The sequence below is a fragment of the Carica papaya genome, chromosome 3 (genome assembly GCF_054855325.1).
Source record: "Carica papaya isolate Zhongbai chromosome 3, ASM5485532v1, whole genome shotgun sequence".
Taxonomy (NCBI): Eukaryota; Viridiplantae; Streptophyta; class Magnoliopsida; order Brassicales; family Caricaceae; genus Carica; species Carica papaya.
In genome coordinates this window covers 31,016,444-31,041,668 of record NC_142311.1, presented here as the reverse complement: position 1 = coordinate 31,041,668, position 25,225 = coordinate 31,016,444, and the positions used below count along the sequence as shown (strand labels likewise).

Genomic DNA, 25,225 nt, shown 5'->3' with positions numbered 1-25,225 from the left:
TTATATGACTAAAAAACCCTTGGCTCTCCTCTCGGCGCAAATTAGCATTTCCTCTTCTCGGATTTCTCCTGTGTCTCCAATTCAGTCTCCTCCTTATACCCCTTCTGCTCTTCTCAGTAGAGAAGATCAATCTATCTAGCCAGAAGGTAAATTAATTAGACTTGTAATTTCATTTTTGTTTCGGTAAACCACTGGTTACTTGTCTTGATACTGGGAAAAGTCAATACAGGTAAAAAGAAAAGATGCAAACATTTTATTCGGAATGTGGCTAATCGTTTGATCATTTGTGTTATTTGTTTAGGCATATAATTTCATTTAAAAATCAGGAAATGGCGAGCGCGGTGGATGCAGCGGGAAATCCGATCCCGACTTCGGCGGTGCTGACGGCGTCTTCGAAGCACATAGGGATACGATGCATGCCGGAGAATGTCGCGTTCCTGAAGTGCAAAAAGAAGGACCCGAATCCAGAGAAATGCCTCGAACAAGGCCGTGAAGTCACTCGCTGCGTGTTCGGCCTGTAAGGGTCTCCATCATGCCCATTTCTTTGTAGTTAATCTTGCTTGAAGTTTGTGATTTATTGTTTTCTTGAGCCGAGTACACATTCATTGATACTGAATCTGCATTTTTTTATATATGTACTGCATAAAATTTCTTTCTAGGCTGGAATTGATTAGGGTATGAAGGAAACTGGGATTTGGATTTTGGTTATTTGAGGGTAAAGAAGAACCAGAATCATTTTTGTTTTAATTTTCTTTATATGATTGATGGAATAGGTCCATAATGAAATGCGCTGGGAATCTAGAACTGGTATAATAGTGTTTTGTTTTTTCAACTTTGCCAGTGAAGAGGAATTCTAGTTTTATTAGTTGAAGTAGATATACCATTGTGTATTGCTTCTTCTTATCACCATTTTCGTTGACCGAGTTTAGGACATGGCCATGGCAGTTTAAATTAGATGACAAATTTTCCAGTTTACATTTCTAGTCTTCTCTTCAGCAGTAATTCTGAGGATTGAGGATGGTGATAATGAAGAAATTCAATACCTCAGTAATTATCTAAGCAAGGCTAAACAAAATTTTCAGCTTTTTCTTTTGATTACAACAATCAAATGCTCTTTTTGCTTATCTCTATTTCACCAAAAACCACAGTACTGGGGGTTGATCCTGATTTTGTTCACGAGGACTAGCCGACCAATGTTCATTCACTTTGGTAGCTCAATGAAAGGACATGCAGATCGAGATATCAAATAGGTCCCAATTATCAATTTTCGGTTCTAGCTTTTTTATTCTTTGATTTATCAGCTTTCTTAGTTAGAAACTAGTCAGCTGCCTTTTTCTTTTGGATTGAACCAGTCTTTCTTAGTTAGAATCTAGTTAGCTGCCTTTTCACTAGGTTTCATGTGGAGGCTACTACCAAAAACCACATTACCAGGCTTTGATCCTCGTTTTGTTCACAAAGACACATCCAACTGTTATTCATACTCATCAATAGCTCAACCTGTTCCTATCATCTTGGTTATAAATGTTGGATGTTAGCTTTTGTAACCCTCCTTTTGATATATGGCAGAAATTTCACAACCACAATGTTTAAGATCTTCTGTGGTGGTAGTTGCACTGTCAACCAAAGCTCACTGTGCCCAAAATTTGTTGTGACAGGCTCTACAGTGTATTCTCCTGTAACTTAATTGCTTGAAACTTCAAAAATTTTTGCTTCTTGTTTGTGAAGTAGCCAAAGCAATAAAGTGCCACATATGCTCAAACTAGATGGTAATTTCTTTTCTATTTTAAATACCCACTAGCCACACCATCAGGGCATGGTGTAGAGCATACCTATGATGCTATATCCAGATCGTGATACGGGCTACATGTACAAAATTAGACGCTAAATCAAGGTTTAAAGGGGGCCAACCTTAGTCAAAGTGTTATTTTGATCTGAACTTTCCACTGAAGCACTTTTAAATTTATTATTTGGATAATAAATAATAGTTTAGTGGTACATTATGCTCTGTTTGGTTCTTTTTCTTTTTCTACAAGGAGAGATCTAAGATTTAAATCCTCTTTATAGCTACGTAGAGAATTACAATATTCATGTTGTAAATTCCTAAAGAATTGAGTTAATGTATTATAGGTTTCGAACAAACATAAGTTATAAATTTTTAGTTCCTAGAAAGAGAACGTTGTTTGATGAATTTGCTCTTCACTTGGACATTTACCTCTTCCATTTCACCGATTATTAATCTCAATTTGAAAAGAAGCTTGTTAAAATACAACCTTTTGTTTCTCTCTTTCTGTACACTATCTTTAGAATCCTACTCTACCAACTTGGCCATTCTTCTTTGTCGCTAATTTTAGATATCAAGATCAAGAACCAAAATTAACCTAGTGAACTCATACCACAAATGAAGTTCGAAAACTTTGGTACATATGTCGCTGGCCGTTTGGGTGATCTTAGTAATTATAGTCTAGAATAAATGCTCCATGGCCGGTACCTTGATGCAGGAGAATCTGGGTTCAGCGACCACAAGATTAACATTGGGTTTTATCTGATTGGTAACCATATGTTTCTTTGCATAGGATCGCCTTGGAGGGTTGTCAGATTCTAGCGCTTTGGTGAAGTTAATTTAACATGTTGGCACTTCAGTTGATTGTTTTTGCTTCAACTGAACATTTCGCAGCAAACTCCTCCCATGATCATATCCAGGGTGACACACTAGTAACCAATATCTACAAGTAGCTTTACCAATTAGGCTATCTAGCACCTAATTAGAAATTTATTTATTTTGGAAGAAATTTCTCCATGTCTGGGGTTATATGTTCAATTTTTTTACTGTTCCCTTGTTCTTTTTCAAAAACAGGACTTACCGGTGCCAATCACCTATTCTCTCTCGGCTTTAACATGATTAATATTTCTGACGCACATTCTACAATCTGTATGAAAGCTAATTATATTTCTGAGTTTGAGCATGCATGCTTTTCTTCCAATATTTTCTTAAGGCCGCCAGAGCTTATAGGTGAAATAGCCAGAAATTGCTGTAGTACCATCGCTGCTGAATATCCAACTTAAAATCTTCTGCATCGAATCATCAGAAAGAAAAAAAAAATCATTTGAGAAAAAAGTCATAAGAATAACGAAAGGCATTTATATCGGACCTGTCCCAATAGAGAATGCCAACAGTAATGCTATCTCCAAATATGAATTTCTCACTATGCTAGCATCATATTTGTTTGCTTCTAACGACGAAATTTTTGACCTGCAGACTGAAGGATCTTCACCAGAGGTGCACGAAAGAGATGGATGCCTATGTTGGTTGCATGTATTACCATACGAATGAATTTGATTTATGCCGCAAAGAGCAGCAAGCATTCGAGAAAGCATGTCCTTTGGAGTGAGTGTCTAACAACATCTATGATGCCATTCTCATAATAAGTAATGCCCGTTTGCAATGAGGGGATACTTTTGTCGCCTAAATCTTGCTTTTCCAAATCTGCTTGTCTCAGTTTTTTGTGTCATTGATCCAGGAGAAAAACTGATATCACTTGTCCTCATTTTAAGTAGTATTCTTGATGGCTGGATGTCATTCATTTGTCCAGCTCGTCTTTTATCCTTCTGATATCTATGTCGGAGATGCATTTTTCTCTTGCTCCATGATCTATTCGCTATTAGTTGCCTAAACACCTGAACCATGAGAATGCATGTTATGTATATTAACACAAGGTCATATTTGTTCGAAAATCTGAAGTCTGACATAGCTCGGAGGAGAATGGTGCCTCCTGAGAATGTCTAGCTATTATATAGTCTTTTTTTTTTTTCCCCCTTTCAGTGATCAGGGTGGTTTGTATTTTAATTAAAAGAGGAAACTATTGGAAGTTCATCCAGTCATGTTAACTCTTTTTGAAACTCAAGTTTGACCAAATTAAAGCAACCACTGTTTGAACCAAAAGGAATTTTTATTGAGTCATAATAGCTTATTGAAATAAAATTACATTTTATTTATTGAATTAAATATTATGAGTCGATCATTATTAAATTATAATATATATATATAAAATAATGTATTAGTAAAATTTAAATTTGTACTTTTTTAAGTAATACATTAAGATTTTAACTATTAAACTACTATGTTTATATTAAAGATGTTGCTTTTATTCTTAATATCCAAACTCATAATCATCAAGCAAAACACTATCAAGTATTTTAATAGAATTTTTATATATATGATATTTAGAATTTTGTGTCATACAAATGAAGACAACTTTGATTGACAGCCTATTTCATTGACAATGAATAACAATTATAATATATATATATATATTTCATTTAGCATAATGGAATGTTCAGAGTGTTATAAAGAAATATGTAACTTAAAGACAAAATGATTTCGTCAGTTAACTAGCCAAAAAGCTGTACGCAGTGATTTTCTAAAGAACTCCTTATGTATCATATTTAATAAAGTTTTTTCATACCATATGTAGTTTCCTAAATATTTGTGTCTTAACGAGGTTTAGGTTATATAAACTACCATCTCTATTAGAACTGCATTGTATTCATTAAACCTTGTGATAATAAAAAATACTAATTTTAAATATTTATGTGCATCACATTCAAAAACTTTAAAAAAATTTTAAATGTGATAAAGTATAAATTTAATCGAATGTTCAAATTGAATTTCATCTAATTACTACACGGTAGTCTATGGCAAGGGGCAAAAAGAAAAATAGTTCACTATGAAGTTTTAGCCGTCGCCTAAAAATTTATTTATGTTATATTATATATAACTAAGTTTGTATTATTTATTATGCATAAAAAGATATCCTTCAATAAAAGTTTTAATAAAAATTAGTTCAATTTTTTTTAAAATTTTAATTTCAATAGAATTTTAATTTGATAGCATAAATTCTAATCATACAAAACTATCTTATAAACTGCATTTGAATTTGGATTCAAATAGTTTTTAGAACATAATTTATACATTGAAAAGAATTACTTTGAAAACGAGATAGAATTTTTTTTGTTAAAAAAGTCAAGCACACTTTTTGATAATATTTAAATAATTTTCATATTTAAAGACTTTTTGATAAGATTTAATTCTTATTTAAAAAATAATACTGACACATGAAAAACAAAATTCTTATTTAGATTATATAACTTTCAATTACATACCACCTTTAAAAATAATTTTCATATGTTTTGAAAATTATATTTGAATTGGATTTAGATACAGTTCTAAATTTATATAGTTTATATAATTAAAAATCTATTTAAAAATTCTGATATATGGCAACTAGAGTATTATTTCTATATATAAGAAATAGATTATAAAAAAGTTATTTTTATTTAATAAAATTATATAATAAAACATATCATAAAAGGTATGTTATTATTTTGTTCCCTAATTTCTCATTAAATAATTAATATATTGAACAAATATCTAAAGATAATATTATGACATATAATAACTACCTATATTACTTATAAATATAATATAATAAACTATAATTCGTTGCTATAAGTTTACATGCATATGTAGATTGTGAACCAAAAGATTATGCTCATAGTAATATAATCTATGTAACAATTTACTACACCTGTTTGTTTGGGCTTATTAACTTTTTGCTAAGCTGTACAGTTTCTATACAAATGTTCACTTTCTTCCGTCAATATTGATTCTTAGTTAAAAATATTACTTAATTATTGTTTAATGAATTACTTATTATTATTTATTTAAAATACATATACATACATGTATATATATAACCCCTTCACTTCCTTTTATGTTGTCCTTTAAAAAGAAATCCTTTAACTAATCATCTTAAAAGGTAATTTGGCCAAAATAAAACACTAATAGCAAGTTTGGCAATAGGCAATCAACTAAAACATATAACAAAATAGTCAAAGAAACAGTTGAGTTTGACGTCCATCAGAAGTTACCTTTTCCAGCAAAAAGCACAGAAGAAACTATATCCACCATTAGACAACCTGGTAGATTTCTAGATACAACCTTCATCTGGATATACTAGTACTAGAAGTACACTACCTAACAGGAGCAACGCTAACAAGCACCATCGATCAGCAAACAGCAATCCAGCAATCAATGCGGGCTGCACGAAGAACAACGATCTCTTAAAACGATGTATAAATATATGATGAAGACAGATAAATGCAGATAGAGAGTCCATACTGATGGTCCTTATGCTGGATCAGTAAGCATGCACAAGCCAGATATGAATTTTCCAAGCTACAAAATATAATAATATAGCTTGCACAAAAACCTAAACTAACAAATATTGGCAGTGTACGAGCAAAATCCAAAAAAATGAAGGATTTGAAGCCACTGCGGACTCTTAAATTCTTGGATAAAAATATAGACCTAGATTTCAACTAAATTTTACTTTTATCAAAGAGCTTCTAGGTTCCGGACATCAATCTGTTAACAATGTGCAGTCATGCCTACCTAAACGATCGTGAACGAGACCTTGAAGGACTGCGACTAATACCCCTTGGACTCCTTGACCTGCTGGGTACATAGTCCCTTTCATGGTGCAGACTTTGACCATTCTCCCTTGAACTTGGGGACCTCTGGTTCGACTTGAAAACCCTCTCATCATGTGGAGAAAGTGACTGTGAGATAGATCTTGATTGTTGTGGGAAGCGGCTCCTTGGCACTGGATCCCTGTCACAGCAACAAGAAAAACCATATACAAGAGATTCACTCCAAAGAAAAAGATATTCAATTAACATCAAAGAATCCAAAATTGATTTATAAATGAAAAGTAGATCCATCAATAAGCAAAAGAAAAAAAGTACATGCATCGACCATTGAGTACAAATTAAGTCAGTATTCAACACAACATAAAGAAAGTACCAATTTATTACCTCTCAGAAACCTCAAAATAAAGCCATTTTTGCACTAGATCAATCACAAATTTGAAACAGAAATGAGTAGGGATGACAAATCTTCTACTTACATCCTCTTTCAAATCTAGTTAACCAAAATATGACCTTTACCTGCACCTCTTTTCAGGTTTCTGAACAAAAATATGATACTTGGATCCATATACGGAGAGATTTATGCTCTATAATGTTGTACAGGTTGATCTGCACCGGACAACTCCAAAGCTCTCTTTGCCCCAACTTTCTAAACCTCAAATTATCTTTTCCTTGAACAAATTCTCTACCAGTAAAAACTTTGAATGGCTTCCATTCTTTGAAGATGATTCTTTGTTTGACCAACTATAGGCTTTATATTCTTTCCTAACTGGATGGTATATAGAAAACAAGATATCAAGTTTACAATTTTTCTTAATCAAACAATTACTTCACAGGTTACAGATGAAGAAAAAGATGAGATACCCATGAGCTTTCACACCAAGTTTAGCTAGTCATTTCATTCAATGGCAGCAAGCCTCACAAACCAAAAATCAAAGAACAGCCCAGCCATGCGTGGATAACAGCTGGCGAAAGTGATATTTTGGATAATACTTTTTGTGGCTTTGCACAAAGATAAGCATGCTGTCCATCACTTTATGATGTCTTTTCTCTTTAAATCTTTATTAATCCAGAAATCTTTATAGGCTCCCTTTCAGTTTACTATCTGCATAAACAAGGCCATTGGCAGATAACATATTATTCAAATTAACGGGAAATAAATTACATCCAAGAGATAACATTACGATGCACGAACTTTAGTTAGGACAAAGAAGAGAGAGATGAAGAGAAGGACAAGTGAAAAACAACAGGACATTATCTTGACCTTCCTGGTATTATCCAGTGCGATTTTTACATTTACACCCTAAAACGAAATATTTTAAAAAAAGAACTTCAAGCTGATAAAATGCTGTTAGTTTGATAGGATTTCAATAATGCATCTCACACTTTCAGCCAGCAGGTTGTCATTACTGGTTAACAGCATCTTATAAGCAACGAGCTGCCATCAATTCAAATGGAAAGAAACACACCAAAAGTTCAATTTGAGATGCCAAACAGATTCATTAACATATTTTTGCCTTTTCCCTCGAAATAAAATAGCATAGCACACTGCTACTCATTTTAAAAAAAATTAGTAGCAGTGTGCTATGCTATTTTATTTCGAGGGAAAAGGCAAAACTAGCACACTGCTACTGATGGTTAAAACAAAAACAAAGTTCTTCTAATAAAGACAGAAGAATAATTCTAGCAACAAGTACTGGCCCAAACTATATAGGATAATCAACCTAGACTATAATGCCTAAAAGTTGACTCCAGAATACGATCTGTACAAACTGCAACAGAGCCATCATCCTGAAAACACAATATCCTCATATCTAACTTGAATTTACTGAACGTAAAATAGCAATAAAACTCTTACTGAAAGTCTCAGTTGAAAAGTAACAATGCCTATTAAATATAGGGCACCAAAAGGACTTTAGTAGATATCAGTACCAACCTCCACCAGCACTTCTTCTAGGTCCTTGTTTACAATGATAATTCTTTCCTTATCCAGAAAAAGAACTTCAATAATTTTCCTTTCAAAGAAAAATAACTTCCAATAGATGACTAGGCAGCTGATACCAAATAATGTGATTTCAGGTAGCAAGTTTTCAATCCAAGGATACAAACATCTGAGCTGAAACCACAAGAACGATGTCTTGAAATACTAACACAAAATAATGTATAACTGGATAGCTATTGGGCATCTACTTGAACCTCCAAGTAGATACCCTCCCCCCGCCGCTTTTGTTGCAAGCCCAATAATAGAGACACAATTTCCATTTCCATGGGCACTAATTGAACCTCCAACCTCCAACTTGTGGAGGTGGAGAAGTACCAGCTAACTCAAAGGCCAAGTGTCTATCAACTGCCCCTTGGCTCCATCTCAGATGACTGAGCAAATGCAGAATCTGCACGACCTAATGCTTATATTCCTAACTCAGAAGGCTTAAAAAGCCTCCATATCCAATCAAAGAATATACAAAGCAAGGGTCTCAATTATATAATATCTTCTCATGATGACAATTTAAAAAAGGATAGCCTCAGATACAAAATTATATATTGCTTTCCCATGGTAACAATTCAAATTTCATATAAAACACTAATTTTCCTTCTCAAAAATTTAACTCTCATATTATAACGCAAGTCTTTGAAGCCAATTAGCAAGGACGCACATGTCTGCTAACATTAAAAAGTAACTCAGGAACCCATAGGGGAAAAATGAAAATAAAGGTAACAAGAAATGATAAAGACAAAAAGAAAAAACACAATCTGAAAAATCTTCAAGCAGGTAATATTCAAACCTTGAATCATGCCTAGCTGGTGAAGGTGACCGAGAGTAAGCTGTCAAAAAATCCCATGGGTTACCATAACTTTAAAACAGATAAGCACTATTTTTTTACACAACATCAAAAATTACTGACAGCGATATCTGCGCCTTGGGGACCTTGGCGGTGTTCTCCGGTTGTTTCCTCCATGTCGACCACTTCACATAAAGCATAAGAGTCAAAAACCATTTTGTTAAGATCAATTCTAGGAAGGTACATCGGTTAGGATATTACTACGAAAATATGCAGGGAAAGAGAAATATTCTGACACCTTGTGCGGGAATTCACACGCATTTCTTGAGGAGTTTTCCTGTTCTCCTCAGCAAAAACTATTCTTATCTCACGCCCACCAATAACTTTATGGTTCATTCGCTGCTTTGCTTCTGCTGCATCTTCAGCATAGCGAAATTTCACAAATCCAAAGCCCCGAGGTTCACTACAAGTTTAGATTAAATAATGCAATAGTTATTCACTGAAAAAGTTTGCTCATTAACCAATATTGTTTATTTCCACTTCAACAAAGTAAAAGTTCCAATCTTCACCATGATCATTTTTCTTCACCTGGATAAACCCCACATCATATGTCAAACTGTTAAAATTCATATAATGGGCATAGCAAAAAGTATCCATTTAAGAATGAACTAGATTTCAGTACCCTCATTATGGGCCAACTCAACTTGTGCCAAGTAAATAGAGCATAGTAGTCATAAGATTGTGTGATGCATGACACAGAATGGCTTTATCAAAAATAGAAGTCACAAGAAAAAGAAAACAAAATTGCCATTTTTTTACCTTGGCATTGTTAATTATGAAGAGTACAAGCTAGCCCTTAATCAAAAATCAACTTCATTACGTTCACACAAACTTTCTCTAACTGCATGATATTTCTCGATTTAAAGTGAGCCAATCAAAACAATAATCAAAATTATAACTGACAATAAGGAGAGACTTTTTCCTGAATAGAGCCGATGGCCATTAGGCTCGTTAAAATCATATAATCATATTGATAGCTACTTTAGAATGTCAGCTAAATCAAGAGTGCATGTGCTTGTCTTATTACAACTATCTAGCTGACCAGGAGTACTAAAAACCAGAGTCATCAAATACAGTTTGCTTGCACTTGGGAACATGCACATCATGTAACCAAAAAACTTTAAGTGTACAGAAATAAACATAATTCTACCATCTTCTTCTGAAAAAAAAAAAAACATATTTCTCCTATCTTGTCCCTTAGTCAAGAAAGCTTCTTTATTCCAGCATAAACGTTTCTATCATAATTCAGGTAAAATTCTAGTCCTTCAATGTTTGACAGCTATTCAAGCGGACGCGGTCAATCTTAGGCCATTTAATAGTCAGGCATATGTCTGCAACAAGAAAGTGAGTTCCTTCTAAACTTAAAAGATATAGGAGGGTTCTCTCCAATGAGCCCATACCAATTTTTTAAAATAGGTCAGAAAGGAAGAAAAGGAGGTGAATATTCTTATTCTAGTCCCAAAGACCATTCTGGAACTCAAATTAGAGGCCATAACAATCATTTATATCTTTAATACCCTTATAGCTTCGCTAAACCAAAATTCGTGAATCTTAAGGATTAAACAGTCTCCCAAATCCAAGTTGATAAAACTTTAATAAATTTATGTATCTTACAATAGTTTTTTCCTGCATGTGAAATTTAAGTAACAGAATTTTCAATTGGCATTCTAGACAAAAATAACTCAGCACAAAAATGAACAATAAATAGATAACATAGATATAAACAAATTGACCATAGGAAGCAGCAAAACCATACAGAACACAATTATACATTGGGGTAGGCCAAATGCAAGAATACCCTGTATAATAGTTCTTTGGAAGATAGACATCCTTCACTGGACCATAGCGCTCAAAAGGAATCCTAAGATCTTCAGGCCTGCATATCAGAATCAAAATCCCTATCAAATACTAAATCTGCAAAGAAGCCCAAAGACAAAACTAAAAAGAGCTTATAAAAAATTTAAAGGTAATGCCAATTTTATAGCGGCCAAACAACTAAACTGTTCAATAAAATATGAAACATTCAAACACATTCAATTTCCACGTAAAAATTTAAAATAAAAATAAAAAACGCACACGCACACACACACACACACACACACACACAAGAGCATAGGAAAAACCATTGATTAGTACAAAATACGAATTCTAACAATTAGTTCGCAGCAAACTGCAGTGTACAACACGTAATTCAAGCAAACAACAATATCCTGCACTGAGAAAACACGTGAGTGTATATTTCTTATATGAGAATATAACCACATGCTACTTTGCCTGAACTGCGGCGATGAGAGCGAGTGAGAATGAGAGGAAGAGGGGGAGAGAACCTGGCGTCAAGAGGAAGATTGCGGACAAGCAAACCAGATGGAGCAGGAGAGCGGCGGTCCCTGATAGACCGGCTGTCACGATAACGATCATCGTCATACCGCTTCCTGCCGCGTGGGGGAGTCCTGCTGCGGCGACGAGGGCTGTAGCTTCTGCTCCGACTCCTGTATCTTGCCATTGTTCCTCAACTATAAACGATATGAACGAACTGAAGTGATAGAAACAAACCCCTAACCCTAACCCTAAACACAGACGAATAGAACTACTCTTGAAGCGTCGCGAAGGTTTTTGGTTGAAGGGAGGGAAGGATAAGTGCTCCGGTCCCAGTGAGCGGCCTTGCTCTGAATTTGTACATTTCGGGTCGGGGCGGGCTGAATTTGATGAGGTGTTTGGGCTAAATGGGCCTGCAAAATTCGAAATTGGGGATGGCATTGGGCCGACATTTTTTATGGAATTGTTAATTTGTGCTATAAGTTTTAAATTATTTGTCTTTCAAAATTATTTCTCATCTGAATTTAGTTCATATTTTAATTTTATTAATAAAAACAAAATTGTAATATATATTATAAAAAAATTTTAAAGAATATGATTTAAAATATCAAAAATTATCATTTTAATTAATAATTAATAGTATTATAACCTTCACTTTCAAACATTAATTTATCCAAATGCAAAAGCTTATTTGGCGAGGGAAAAAAACACACTATTGGAGGGAGGGATAGGCTTTATGTAGCTCACAAGTAATATTGTAAAGAACATATTTTTGTAATGAAACATTTATAAATTCCACTAATGGGAATACATTTGTAGCTTACACTTAAAGAAATATAAAGTTCTTTTAAAAATAGAGTGGTTCATAAATAACTAATTAAATTACTTATTTTTTACTCATGATTAATCAAATAAAATGTAAAAAATAATTTTGATGAGATAAATTTTTAAAAAAAAATAAAAATAAGAGCTTATCTCATAAATTTTCGATTAAAAAATAATTCAAATATTCACCTGACATTATTTTGTTCTAATATAATCTTAAAATTCGAAAATTAAGAAGATTAAAATCATATTATCTTACTGTTTTATTAACTGATAGTATTATTACTGTTGGTCAGTTATCTTAAAGATATAACTGACTCAAATTTCTATGAGAAAACTGAGAAAAGACAATCTTAAAAAATGCATTATTATTGTTATTAGAAAAATATTAATCTCGCATTCATAAAATTTATGTCGTTATTTATACATATATGTATATATACTTAAATCAGTATGTATATTATTTTCATTATTTTGAAGTATAGTTTAATAAGTGCTTTACTTTCAACCTTATAGAAACTAGATGGTCACCATTATTGAATTTCTCTTATCATTCTATTTGTTACGAACCCAAAAATCTCATTCAAAGATCGACCAACCATTATCAAAATCCTTAAATTTTTAGCATGCGTCTCTACCCTATGAACACCCAAAACATCACATAGTTATTTATATTGTTGAGTACATGGGCTTTCGGAGAAAAATAATGAGATTTTAGTAAATTGATAAATTGACCCAAAACCTTCATATACTTTGTCAAAGTTTTTTTCACCACTTCAATTTCTTCAATTTTGGTCTACCCAAATCTTATGTTATCATTAACAAATAACAAATATAAGATGAATATAAGATACTGAACAATCTTTATACTAATAATTAGTCCAGTATCTTTAGTTGTTCATAGTAATTTGAGAATACTTTTGTACAAATAATAAGTAAATAAGGTGTTGAAAGATCACCTTATTGAAGATTGTGGAGATATAACTTGTGAAAGTTAATCATTCACGAAGATATAACAAGAGACAAAAGATAAACATATTACTATAAGTGATAATAAAGTAAGGTGAAAGCTTAACTTGAGAAGTGAATTTTTTCAAAATGGGTCAAACAATTCTATCATATCCATTGCTAACTTATAGCTTTAAAATAAAATAGTTAAAATAAATATACATTTCTTTATTATGAAACAACACAACTCAAAAACGATCATAATAATATTTGTAATCAATTTAACAATTATGAAAGGAGATTGTGAGATGTACATAATTTCTAACAAAAGATTTTTTAAACGATTTGCATATATATTGTAATTAGTTTCATAATTATATAAACAAGCTAATAGATGTATAATCAAATTAAATTTTTGGTTTTGAGATTTCAGGTTGAAGGTGATGTATGTATTATTTATCTTATCTAATAAAGTACAATTATTAAGTACATCAATAACAAATTTAGTTATATATGTATAAACAATATGATATATTTTTTTAAAGAATAGATGAGATATACTATTTGGACTTTGAGTTTTTATATGGTGCATTTGTTTTATTGTCACAGTTGAGTGCATGATGTAAAAATAATTGGATCTAATATATATGAGTTGATAATCAAAATCTATATGTATAGAATTCGTAGGAGGGTATCAAAAAATAAATAATTTATATTAGACCTTTATCATTTTTTAGTTTCATTAGAATTTTTATTGGTTGAAACTTTCAATTATTTTAGTAAAAATTTAATATATTTATTTTTTATACAGACTTTATAAACATTTTAATAAAAAAAAAATTATCACTTCTTCAAATAAGAAAATCTCAAAAATAAAATTCAGATGCTATAGCTAAATAGAAAAGAAAAGAAAACATAAAAAATGAATATATATATATATATATAAAATTTATGCTTTAATTGAATTTTAAGTGACTGCAAAAATGAATATAACCGAGAAACATATATATAATTATATCATATATAAATGCTAATTAATTATAAATATTAGATAATTATTTTGTCGGCCAAAAAGGTAACATCATAAATTCATAATCAAATTTTTTACCCAGAAAAAAATAATTTTAAAAGAAAATTATGAAATAAAAAATCGATTAATAGCAGGTTAAAATCATGGTGGATCGTAACCAAACAGGCCTCCCTTTTACTGAACGCAAGAAAAGTTGGCCTCCTTTATTGTTGGGAGTCATTTCATTACACAGCCTGACAACGACGTCTCACCCTCTAATACCCACACGCTTCACTTACACGCGACCCCACCGGATCTTTACCGATTGTAAATTATTTAAAACTCGATTTTATCAAAATTCACGATGGAAATTACTTATTTAAAATAAATTTAAATTTTTTTAATTTTATTTGTAAATTTATTTATTTTTTTAAAATTTAAATAAGTTCGAATATAAAAAAAAAAAAAAGGACTCTTGAGTGAATTGATAATGAAATTATCAACCAATATTCAACGTTATTACACAGTACCCTGCATTCTCGACGAGGCGCGTGGCTTTCTAAAATATTAAATAATAATTACCCACTAATTAAATGTTGCCACAATTACCTCATTTTTGTTTTCTTTTAAAGATTTTTTATTTTTCTTATTTTTCTTCTTTTTTTTTTTTTTTTTTTTTTTTTTTCTTTTTCCCAGATCCACGACTTTGAGTCACCACGTACCAAAACCTGGACTTCTGAACTAATCTCACCACCGGTGTCACCAACCGCCTAACCACCACCCCGAGGTCCACCACCATTCACCACCATCTCCTACCTAGGGGTTTTTTTTTTTTTTTTTAATTTTTTTATTTTACATACTTATGAAACAACCTTCACCTTCCATTCCTCCAGAGCCATCGCCAGACGGTGTGCAGCAACCCAGGTTTCACGAAATGGATGTGCACCCTGTGGGAACCGAAGAAGATCCTTCCTATTCCTCCGCTCTTTGGGACTGGGGCGATCTGCTGGACCTCACGGTGGACGATCACGTCTCCATCTCGTTGGACTCCGATCAACAGCAATTAACTCCTACACCGTCTATTTCTCCTACTCCTCCTCCTCCACCTCCTCCTCCGCAAACTCAATCGGAACCCCCGGGGGCTGTTCGGGTCAGAAAGCGTGATCCAAGGATGTTATGTTCCAACTTTCTTGCGGGTCGGATTCCTTGCTCATGTCCTGAGGTCGATGAACAGCTGGAGGAGGAGGAGGGAGAACTTCCGGGAAAAAAGCGGGCGCGGAAAGTGCGGGTAGGGGGCCGTTCCAGCAAGGCTCGCTGTCAGGTTCCTGGTTGCGAGGTAGATATTAGCGAGCTGAAAGGGTATCATAGGAGGCATAGGGTTTGCCTCCGGTGCGCGAACGCCAGCTCAGTTTTGCTTGATGGGGAGAACAGGAGATACTGTCAACAGTGTGGCAAGTACGCGGGAGTTCTGTTTTATGCCTTTTTTCTAAATAGATATATAATTTCAGCTAACATTGAAACTATGGTTTAAATGTACGTCATAATTTGTTGATTAAATTTGCTTGGGGATTTAGGGTTTTATACTTTTTTTTTAATTATGTTATGATTTATGGTGCAAATTTTCGTAAGCATGCATCGTTGACAAATGGAGGTCGTTTCTTGCTAGATAGGTTTCACGCATTTAAGTCGAAGTGTACTTTGGCCCATCCCGTGATGGTACCTTCTGATTATGATGGCATTTCTGCGAAATAAATCTTGAAGGAAACATGTTTGTAATTATTTCGTTTGAGAAGAAAGAATCATCCCATTTTCATTGTATTTCCTTGAGAGAGAGAGAAAGAGAGAGAGAGAGTGGGGGAGAGTCTGCATTTTGTTTAGTCTACAGTATCCAATCCAGGGTCTGCAAATTCTGACGGATACTTAGGGACATGATATTTAAGTTTTGGCTATTGACTGAACCAAACTGCAAGCATATTGTGGTTTTGCATTTTTCTACATGCCACTTCCCACCAGCTTGAATCTTAATCGAGGAGATAGCTTGAATCTTATTCTGAGCGAAATATATTCTGCTTATATATTTCTGTTGTTTTCGTTACCTGAACTGGTTGTGTTGTCAGGTTTCATGTATTATCAGATTTTGATGAAGGTAAAAGGAGTTGCCGAAGAAAATTAGAGCGCCACAATACTAGGAGGCGAAGAAAACCTGCTGGTTCTAGAGGTTCAGTTGATATGGAACAAGGGGCCTTGCAGAATGAAGATATCAATTGTGATGATGATGCTGGAAAAGGTATAATAAACTTTTTTGGTGTTGTTATATGGATTGAGTTTCTATGTTAGTTTATTTATTACTTTGTAAATTTTATCTTCAGTTAGCTTCCTTTTACTGTCTCTCCCTGTGTCTCCTTCCCTCTGCCCCAGTATTTTCCCCTTCTTGGAGAGATTAATTCCATGTATTTACCCACTATACAGATAGCTTATGCATAAGTGATTCAATTGCTGATCAAGAAGCATTGTTAGAGCTTGAAGAGCAACATGTTTCCACTCTTAATTCAGCGACTATGTTGAAGACTGTCGTACCTTCTGCGCTCTCCCTTGAAACATCAATGGATAGAGGAAAAGATAATGCAAAATATTCACTTTCTTCTTCCTACTGTGACAATAAAAGTGCTTACTCAACTTTGGTGGGTCTCTCTTGAATGTTTCTCCTTGCGTAACTTTCTCAGTGTGTTGGTGTACTCACTCTCTATTTGTCTTCAGTGTCCGACAGGTCGGATATCATTCAAGCTTTATGATTGGAATCCAGCAGAGTTTCCAAGAAGACTTCGACACCAAGTATTTTTTAACGAATTATTATTACAGTTTAGTATTTAGAGGAAAGCAAGTCCCTTTCTTCCCTCAGAGATGCATGGAAATTTGGAACTGATTAACACATTGTTGAATGCAATTGTAGATATTTGAATGGTTGGCAAGCATGCCTGTTGAGCTGGAAGGTTATATACGTCCTGGATGTACGATTTTGACTGTCTTTATTGCAATGCCAAAGAATATGTGGGTAAAGGTATTGATTCACCAGATGCTTATTTGACTACAATATAATTGGTTTTCTATTTTCTATAATTGACTGTTGAAATGCTGAATATGGTTTATACAATTTCCTTATTTTTTTGAATTTTAATTCTGAATCAAAGAAAACTGTAACTTATCATTTTGTTAGAAGAAGGCTAGCTTTTTCTTTTTTATTTACTAGTGAATCTAGTAAACCTTAATCTTATTTCCACTCTTCTGTGTTGAGGAAAAAAAATACTACAATCTGCAGATGATGAATAATTTTGAAAGAAAGGGGACATTCATGTTCATATCTGTATCAATGCAAGAAGATTTTCTGTCTTGATTTAGTTATCTGACAATAAGATAATAATATAGTGAAATCCTTTGGAGAAATCACTTGTACTCAGACATAGTTACTATTTTTAATTTATGTTTTATATTCTCTCCAGTTTTAGCATCCTGTTTCATGCTGGGTTTGTCTTAATTGTCTGCTTCACAAAGATTTTTGAAGCCAAAATGTCCGTAGTTAATCTGTGAGCTCATAGTTGGCCATATCATCACGTAGTGTAGATGGCTAATGCTTGTTTGTACAAAAGCTGCAGGCACATGGCATATATAATTGTTACCTATGCATGTCCTTCACGAGTTGCTTACATGTTGTATGCCCTAAATTTTGCTCCATGAATGCATATACATACACTTATCTCACTGTATATATATGTATATTTATAGAATCACTCTAGCAGTTAGTCTCTCTTCCTCTATCTCAAAAAAATATTGAAAGGAAACAGCTCTTTTCTACAATTTTTTCCTACTATTTGTTCGCTATCAAGCAAAGAAAGTGAATTAATTTGCTGTCTTTTCCTTAGCCTTTTGCATGGCATATAATACTAGTAGATTTAGGTATATTCTTTCACAATCTTGGACTTGCTTGGATTTTTGAAAAATATTATGTCTTCATGCAAACTTAAAACTGATTTAGCAAATGATGAACATGTTCAATCTTGAAAACTCTATTACTTATTGCAGTTCTACAGGATACATTTTATTGCCATACAAATAATACAGTAAGATTTTTATCTGCTTATATTTTATTCACGCAATAAAGGACATATCTTTTCAGTGTTTTAATTCTCCCATCTCCCAATTTATTATTCTTGTTTTTACATTTTTGTTTCTTTAATCAATGTTTAAATTAATGTTGCATAATCAATATCAATACATAGTTTTTGGTGACATTGAGCAGTTATTTGAAGATCCTGTGGCATATGTACATGACTTTATTGTTAAACCCGGAAAAATGCTATCTGGAAGAGGCTCCGTGACTGTTTATTTAAACCATATGATTTTTCGTGTTATTGAAGGTAAGTTGATGACATCCATGTTTTAACATTTTTTTTCATGTATTATTTTGTGTTTTTGCCATCTATGGATACTTTTTTTTTGTTATTTATTTATTTTTTAAAAATGGATACTTTTTGTTGTTTTCATTTTTAATTTATTTCTGTAAGAGTTCAATGGTTCTTGTCTAATCAATTGGCGCTGGGTCATTTTGGTGCTCGTTCTTGTTAGATTTATGCTTGATGCAAAGAGTATGCAATTATTGTAGTTGATTATATGAGGAAAAACATTAATGTTTACAAGCATGGAGAGGAATACATGGATGGCATGCAGAAAAACAACAATTAAGGGCAAAGAGAGTTTGCATTGAATTCTTTGCTGTCTTTGGAATAGGTTAGATGTCTTTTACTTAAGAGTTTTTTCTTTAATTTTTCGGTTATTTAAATGAATGCCTTAGAATCCTAAGCCAATTAAAAAGCTATTGTGGTTAATATTGAAAAACCATGAACTTAAGTCATGGTTATCGGATCCTAGGTTATGAGAAGAGGTCAGCAAATCTTTCCTATTTATTCATATCTAGATTTTAGCAATACGCTGATTGGAATAATTTCAGCCAAAAGGTTCTAGAGTAAGAGATCAAAAGGTTTTCTCCAACGAGTCTTATACCCAAATTTAACATAGGTCCCTGGGGGAGGAAATCTGAGAAACAAGCAGCCTGGTTGCTTTGAGATTTCAGCCTTAGTCAACCCATAAATTTACTATAGATCTGGGACCATAGCAGCCATTCTCATGTGCTGTCTATGCATAAGGCTTTCTATTGATTCCCGATTTTTTTATGTAACAAAGAATTGTTTGCAATGGGTATTAAAATCAACAATACCTATACTGAAAGGAAGAAACGGCAGTGACAAAATTACAAGTAGAAGAGTTCAATGTGAAATGATACAAGTCACAGCCATCAACTCATTTATAGCGTATTAAGGATGTTAGTTGTTTCTGCCTGCCTAAATTATTGACTATTGAGCTGAAATTTTGATTTTTTTTTCCCCGAACTTTCTGCTCACGTTACTCATCTATTTTTCAGGTTTAGTTAGCGTTGTTAGCTGCTAATTTGTTGTAATCATTAATAAATCTCTTCATTTGATTATAATTGTTTTACAAATTTGCTCCCATCAATAATTCCGCTTTCCGCTTTACTGTTTGAAATTCAGTTCTTTCACAGGAACTTATAACATGAACTTAGGAATGTTCTTTTTGGCATGAGAGAATGTTAGCATGGTTATTTTTCTGTTAACCCAACTATATTTATGAATTCTTTCAATGAGAAGTTCTTGTTTTTTTGAGTAAACATAGATTAAAAAGATCTTTCCAATTTTATTGGACGTATCCAAAGGGACATAGATAAAAGGAACCTTAGTTTCTGATTCTCTTTGGCTAACTGGTTTTGTTAGACTTTAAATGATGCTAATTACATGGCTTCTTTAAATTTTCATTTTGACTTTTGAACCAGTTCTTACTTCATAAGTTAGTGACTACAATTATTACTTCATGGTATTTGGTTTGATGTTCTGCTTATTCCGAATTTCTAACTTGCCAAAGCCCTTCAATGTCTATAGGTGGAACTTCTGTAATGAAAGTCAATGTGAAGATGCAAGCTCCTAAGCTTCACTATGTTTATCCTATGTGTTTTGAGGCTGGGAAGCCGATAGAGTTCGTTGCCTGTGGAAGTAATTTGCTGCAACCAAAATTACGGTATAGCATTTCACCTTTCTCAAACCCGTATGCAAGAAATTTTTGGAAATGCACATCTATGCAGGAATGTAATTTTGAAATATACTTCTACTTTTTTTTTTTTTTATAGTGGTTCAAAATGATTCTTTGCCTAATTAGTAGATGCATTGGAGCTGAAAATCATTTTGCAATTACGCTGTCAATTATACATCCATGATTGCCACTCTTTTCTGTCAACATCCTTGACTACGTTAATTGCACTGAAGCATAGGTATTGAATATTTTTTTCAATCTGAGCTTCTGAGTTGTCAAAATTTTACTTCTTAAAAATAAGATTTCAATTCTAGAACAATCTGCTGTTATGGGGATTTATCAAATCTCCATAGGATCAAGTGATGCCAGGATGAAGCATATTTTTGTGCTTCATATGCCATGCTTAGGAAGTGAAAGGAAAAAGAATGCAAAGATGCTTCTGTTATTGTGAAAACTGTTTTCCTCTCTGTTTTGCATTCTCAAATGCCAGGTTTTACTTTTTGAAATTTTTGATGAGGTTGAACATCGAAAAAGGAAGAGACATTGACTTCGCAATGACACGACAAAGAGTTGGAGGGTCGTGATTGTCTAAACTTGGTCAATTAATTCATTTCCAATGATGTTGTAGTGTTAGTTCTCACAAGTTCATGCTATGCACTGGCAGCAAGGTTGGCACATGTATCGGGTGAAGCATATTAGGAAGTCTTGCTACTGGATATTCATGCAAAATGATAAATAGCCTGTTTGTTTCTTTTCCTAGGATTATCAATCGATGCCTTTATACAATTACCTTTGGAACTAATTTAGTTCAAACTTAAAAGAAACTTGGGATATGTGAGCCTCCTTGATGTTTCTCTCTCCCCATCCTGAAAGAAAAAAAGGAATTATTTTTTTAGTGTATTATTTGGTCATTTTGCTATGCAATGATGATATTGAATCTCCTCAGATGGAACATGGAAATAATTATTGCTTAAGAACATGGTTATGATGGCAGGTTCCTTGTATCTTTTGCTGGAAAGTATATGGTGCATAGTTATTCTGTTGCATCTCTACATGGTGAGGCTGAAAGCAATTCTTCTAGTTTCGATCATCAGCTATACAAAATACGAATCCATCAGACTGAGCCGAATCTTTTTGGTCCTGCATTTATTGAGGTATATGCTTCTGACATGTTCTCTGTTTTTATATTTTCTATTTTATTTCATTTCATGTGCATTGTTTGTTTTTCATATTTTTTTGTGAGTAAAAGACCTTTGATTATGAATAACTCTTTTGGTCTTTTGTCACCGGTATTGGTAGTCTATTTCTTTTGTGGCTTTGAATTCACTCTTTTTAGGAGTTCCTGACAAATTTTACAGGAAATTATGAGTTTTTGGAAGTCTTAGCAGTACTAATTTTTCTTTTTTTGAACTTTTAGCAACTCAAGAATTCTCTCACCCGCAATCATCATATGCAGGTAGAAAATGAATCTGGTTTGTCAAATTTTATACCTGTACTCATTGGAGATGAGGAGACCTGTTGTGAAATTAGGTCAATACAGCAGAAGTTTGGTACATCACTGTTTCCAAAGGGACAACAATTTGGAGCCAAGAATTTGTTGCCAAACTCATGTGAGACTTTTATTGTGAGGCAAAAAGCATTTTCTGAACTTTTGTTAGATATAGCATGGTTACTAAAGGAACCTGCTTCCGAAAGTAGTCAACAGACTATTGCTTCTTGTCAGATTCAAAGATTGAATTGTTTATTGAGCTTTCTGATTCATACCAAATCAGTCACTATATTGGAGAAAGTGTTTCAAAATATAAAGATTCTGATAGGCAACATGGAATTAGACAGTAAAGATGATAACGGTAGTAATGATGATGCAAGGCTATTACAGCAATACATGAACTCTGCAAGAGAGGTTCTTAACGAAAAAGATAAAAGAAGCGCTGATTCAGTTCTGCGTCCAGAGTATGATATGGCTGAAACTAACTATGGTTCTCAAAGCTCCTCCCAGGATGATATCCGATCTACTATTCCAGCTACAGATCAGGTGAGAAATTATGCTGAGCATGACCTTTAGGATAAGAGTTTTTTTTCTTTTTTGGCCCAAACTTAAAAAAATGCTATACTCAGCTGATAACTTTCAAATTTTGACCTCCTCTGTGAAAACAATAACAATGCCAAGTAATTAATTATGTTATTGTTTTATTAACAGGATTTAGCAACAAGAGGAGATTATAAGTTGGGGATGATGGTGGTATCAACTACAGCAGAGAGAAGTGAGACCGACCCGCTCTTAAATAGGGAGGTTGTTATGGATGTGGACGTTGTCAAGGAGTGGCCAAGAAAGTCATGTGGCCATGTGTTTTCCGGCACAGTTCTCAGATCCCGTCCTACTATACTTTTAATTTCTGTAGTTGCTGTTTGTTTTGGAGTATGTGCAATTCTTTTCCATCCTCACAAGGTCGGTGAATTTGCAGTGTCAATACGTAGGTGTTTGTTTGACAAGTTCTAGATGTTCAACATCTTTAATCCAGGGAACACTTTCTGTGTGTATATTTGTATATTAGGGATATTAACAGATTAAGCAGCTCAAAATCTCCAGCATGTAAATTCTCCCAACAGAGTGACCGGACATCTGATGCTTGACAATTGTTGTTGGGGGAGGGGGGGAGGATTTGGAAGCAAGAATGTTGGCCTGTTTCTGCCAAAGGACATTCTCTACGGCTTGTTTGATCTTCTCTGTCTTCCAGGTCTGCTTGGACACTAATAACAAGCATTTTTCTTTTATCATTACAGTATGGGCCTTGCGGATTGAGATTTTATGTCTCAGTTGTTTAAAACTATGATTGAGACCAATTTTGAGCAATTCATTTGTAAATTTAAAACTAGTTTGATATAATAATTAATGCATCAAAATATTAATCGGATAATTAGTATTGTATAAGGATGGGTAATGGGATGGATTTGGAATGGGTTTTACCCAAATTCAAATCTGATTCGTTTTTATGAAGAATAAACTCTGACTCTATTCACGTTAGGTTTGAAATTTTTTTGGCTCATTATTTAATTTAAATACAATTCGGTCATGTTGTTATGTTAATATAAATATGATTATATTTATTAAAAAATTAAAAATATATTTATTAATATAGATATAAATACATATAATAATGAAAAAGTAAAGACCATATACGGTAGCTCAGGTTCAAACAGGTTTTGAAAGGTCATACCCAAATTTATTTCAACTCGAATTCGTATTTCAACTAAAGAATTGTATTGGATTGAATTTAAACGAATCAAATTAAACAAATTTGAGTGTAAAATGTAATCTTAATATAGTGTTGCATATGCAAAGGCCCACAATTTATTGAAAATAAAAATATTAAATTAGTAAAATAATAGCGGAAATAATTAGTAGTTTAGGGTTTACATTCTTTGCATAATAAATTAGAATGCTCAATAAAATTACAGGAATGTCTCTTTTAAAGAAGTTAAAATAACAGATAGAAACAAAAAAAAAATTAAAATCTTATAGGATTAACCTCTACTGGATAACTCTAATGGGATGCGGGAGGCAACTTTTAGTCACAACCTTCTTACGATTCAGGATCCAAATCTTGATCTTTCTAATATAAAATTATTAAATAAAAGAGATGACTTGCACTAATTTAGTAAAAATATCAGCACTTAACATTGATGCAGAAAACCAACGGTGGGTAAAAAAAATAATAAAATAACCAATATAGCCATTTTTCTTTTTAAATAACTTCATTTAATATAAAAACGTAAATTTCATCCCTACTCTTTTAAGTTCCCAAAATTGGCTTATGAATGCAATAATTAAGATAACAATTTATTACACATTTAACGGAACAATGATAACAAATGTTACTTTCTTACCTGTTTACCGGTACCCAATATCCAATTTAACAATTAACCAGCCGTTTCCATACCCTATCCGGTAATTGGTGCCAAAATGTACCATCGCCTTAATACCTCAATCGGTATGAGGGTGAACAATATTTCTCAACACTTTCTAGTATGAGACTTCTTAACCCCGTCCGACTGAGATAATGTCCACGGTAGGGTTTGCCCTATGTACCGGGTTCGTACACCCTTTCGCATGATACTCAATAAACCCTTTATATATATCTACATCATTAATCAACCACCAATATACATAACCATTTCATATTTAAATATCAATAGTACGGCACGTAAACAGACAATACAAACAATTAAGAAAACATAATAAGAGTATTTACTTCAAATCAGTCAATATGTGAGAATAACATATAAGAAATCAATATACGAGAAAATAATTAAAATCAATAAATAATATCAATTTAGACAGTATAGGAATAAATAGGCAACACAGCTAGGGTAATTATACATTGATTAGTTACCAGCTCCACTAGTGACATATATTCAATTAATTAGAGACTTATAATAGTTTTAAAACACACCGTTATTAATTATTAAGCTTTAATTTACCATAACAAGAGAAAAAGGTGAGAGATTTTTATCCCGGATTGGTGTTCGAAACATTGCCTCTTTCACTGCGCTTTCTAGCGGTTCTTGGGTTTCTTAAGTTTTTTTTTATGCAAAATTCAAAAACACGCACCATGTATTCTAACATACCCCAAAAAAGCCAAAAATA

The 25,225-nt window shown here is 33.1% G+C and overlaps 3 protein-coding genes and 1 long non-coding RNA gene across 8 annotated transcripts; 2 read left to right on the top strand and 2 right to left on the bottom strand.

Annotated features, from left to right (window-relative positions):
• Positions 1-8: 8 nt before the first annotated feature.
• Positions 9-3,645, top strand: LOC110819918 (Cox19-like CHCH family protein). Of its 2 annotated transcripts, none has more exons than XM_022049264.2 (3): positions 9-146; positions 302-517; positions 3,257-3,645. In XM_022049264.2, exons 2-3 carry the CDS (start codon positions 330-332, stop codon positions 3,387-3,389), a joined length of 321 nt encoding a protein of 106 aa, XP_021904956.1. In that variant the 5' UTR covers positions 9-146; positions 302-329; the 3' UTR covers positions 3,390-3,645. The 2 variants fall into 2 exon arrangements, with proteins under 2 accessions (XP_021904956.1, XP_021904957.1); XM_022049265.2 differs by having other exon boundaries at positions 30-146; positions 327-517.
• LOC148268564 (uncharacterized) lies at positions 364-3,277 on the bottom strand. The gene is made up of 2 exons (XR_015818014.1): positions 3,150-3,277; positions 364-3,069 (listed from the first exon to the last, which is right to left on the bottom strand). It is a non-coding gene; the product is annotated as an uncharacterized LOC148268564 (long non-coding RNA).
• Positions 3,646-5,849: 2,204 nt separating the features above from the next.
• SCL28 (SC35-like splicing factor 28) lies at positions 5,850-11,984 on the bottom strand. Of its 3 annotated transcripts, none has more exons than XM_022049275.2 (7): positions 11,654-11,983; positions 11,125-11,202; positions 9,565-9,729; positions 9,390-9,451; positions 9,270-9,309; positions 6,452-6,670; positions 5,850-6,098 (listed from the first exon to the last, which is right to left on the bottom strand). In XM_022049275.2, exons 1-7 carry the CDS (start codon positions 11,827-11,829, stop codon positions 6,089-6,091), a joined length of 750 nt encoding a protein of 249 aa, XP_021904967.1. In that variant the 5' UTR covers positions 11,830-11,983; the 3' UTR covers positions 5,850-6,088. The 3 variants fall into 3 exon arrangements, 2 of the variants coding, with proteins under 2 accessions (XP_021904967.1, XP_088072611.1); XR_015818013.1 differs by lacking the exons at positions 5,850-6,098; positions 6,452-6,670 and adding exons at positions 7,122-7,255; positions 7,351-7,591 and having other exon boundaries at positions 11,654-11,984; XM_088216485.1 differs by lacking the exons at positions 5,850-6,098; positions 6,452-6,670 and adding an exon at positions 7,122-7,591 and having other exon boundaries at positions 11,654-11,984.
• Positions 11,985-15,146: 3,162 nt separating this feature from the next.
• Positions 15,147-23,358, top strand: SPL7 (squamosa promoter binding protein-like 7). 2 transcript variants are annotated; one of them, XM_088216484.1, is made up of 11 exons: positions 15,194-15,211; positions 15,318-15,879; positions 16,542-16,711; positions 16,894-17,105; positions 17,182-17,256; positions 17,375-17,482; positions 18,719-18,836; positions 20,430-20,565; positions 21,572-21,731; positions 22,034-22,612; positions 22,778-23,358. In XM_088216484.1, exons 2-11 carry the CDS (start codon positions 15,359-15,361, stop codon positions 23,075-23,077), a joined length of 2,379 nt encoding a protein of 792 aa, XP_088072610.1. In that variant the 5' UTR covers positions 15,194-15,211; positions 15,318-15,358; the 3' UTR covers positions 23,078-23,358. The 2 variants fall into 2 exon arrangements, with proteins under 2 accessions (XP_088072609.1, XP_088072610.1); XM_088216483.1 differs by having other exon boundaries at positions 15,147-15,879.
• The last annotated feature ends 1,867 nt before the right edge of the window (positions 23,359-25,225 follow it).

Bases quoted from the DNA above. Each gene is read 5' to 3' on its own strand.
- LOC110819918 (XM_022049264.2), top strand. From the start codon at position 330: ATGGCGAGCGCGGTGGATGCAGCGGGAAATCCGATCCCGACTTCGGCG. The intron at 518-3,256 runs GTAAGGGTCTCC...TTTGACCTGCAG, and splicing joins ACTCGCTGCGTGTTCGGCCT to ACTGAAGGATCTTCACCAGA.
- SCL28 (XM_022049275.2), bottom strand. From the start codon at position 11,829: ATGGCAAGATACAGGAGTCGGAGCAGAAGCTACAGCCCTCGTCGCCGC. The intron at 9,730-11,124 runs GTATTCTTGCAT...CTAAACTTGTAG, and splicing joins CCAAAGAACTATTATACAGG to TGAACCTCGGGGCTTTGGAT. The intron at 9,452-9,564 runs GTGTCAGAATAT...CTTTATGTGAAG, and splicing joins CGTGTGAATTCCCGCACAAG to TGGTCGACATGGAGGAAACA.
- SPL7 (XM_088216483.1), top strand. From the start codon at position 15,287: ATGAAACAACCTTCACCTTCCATTCCTCCAGAGCCATCGCCAGACGGT. The intron at 17,257-17,374 runs GTATTTTTTAAC...ATGCAATTGTAG, and splicing joins CAAGAAGACTTCGACACCAA to ATATTTGAATGGTTGGCAAG. The intron at 21,732-22,033 runs GTATATGCTTCT...CATCATATGCAG, and splicing joins TTGGTCCTGCATTTATTGAG to GTAGAAAATGAATCTGGTTT.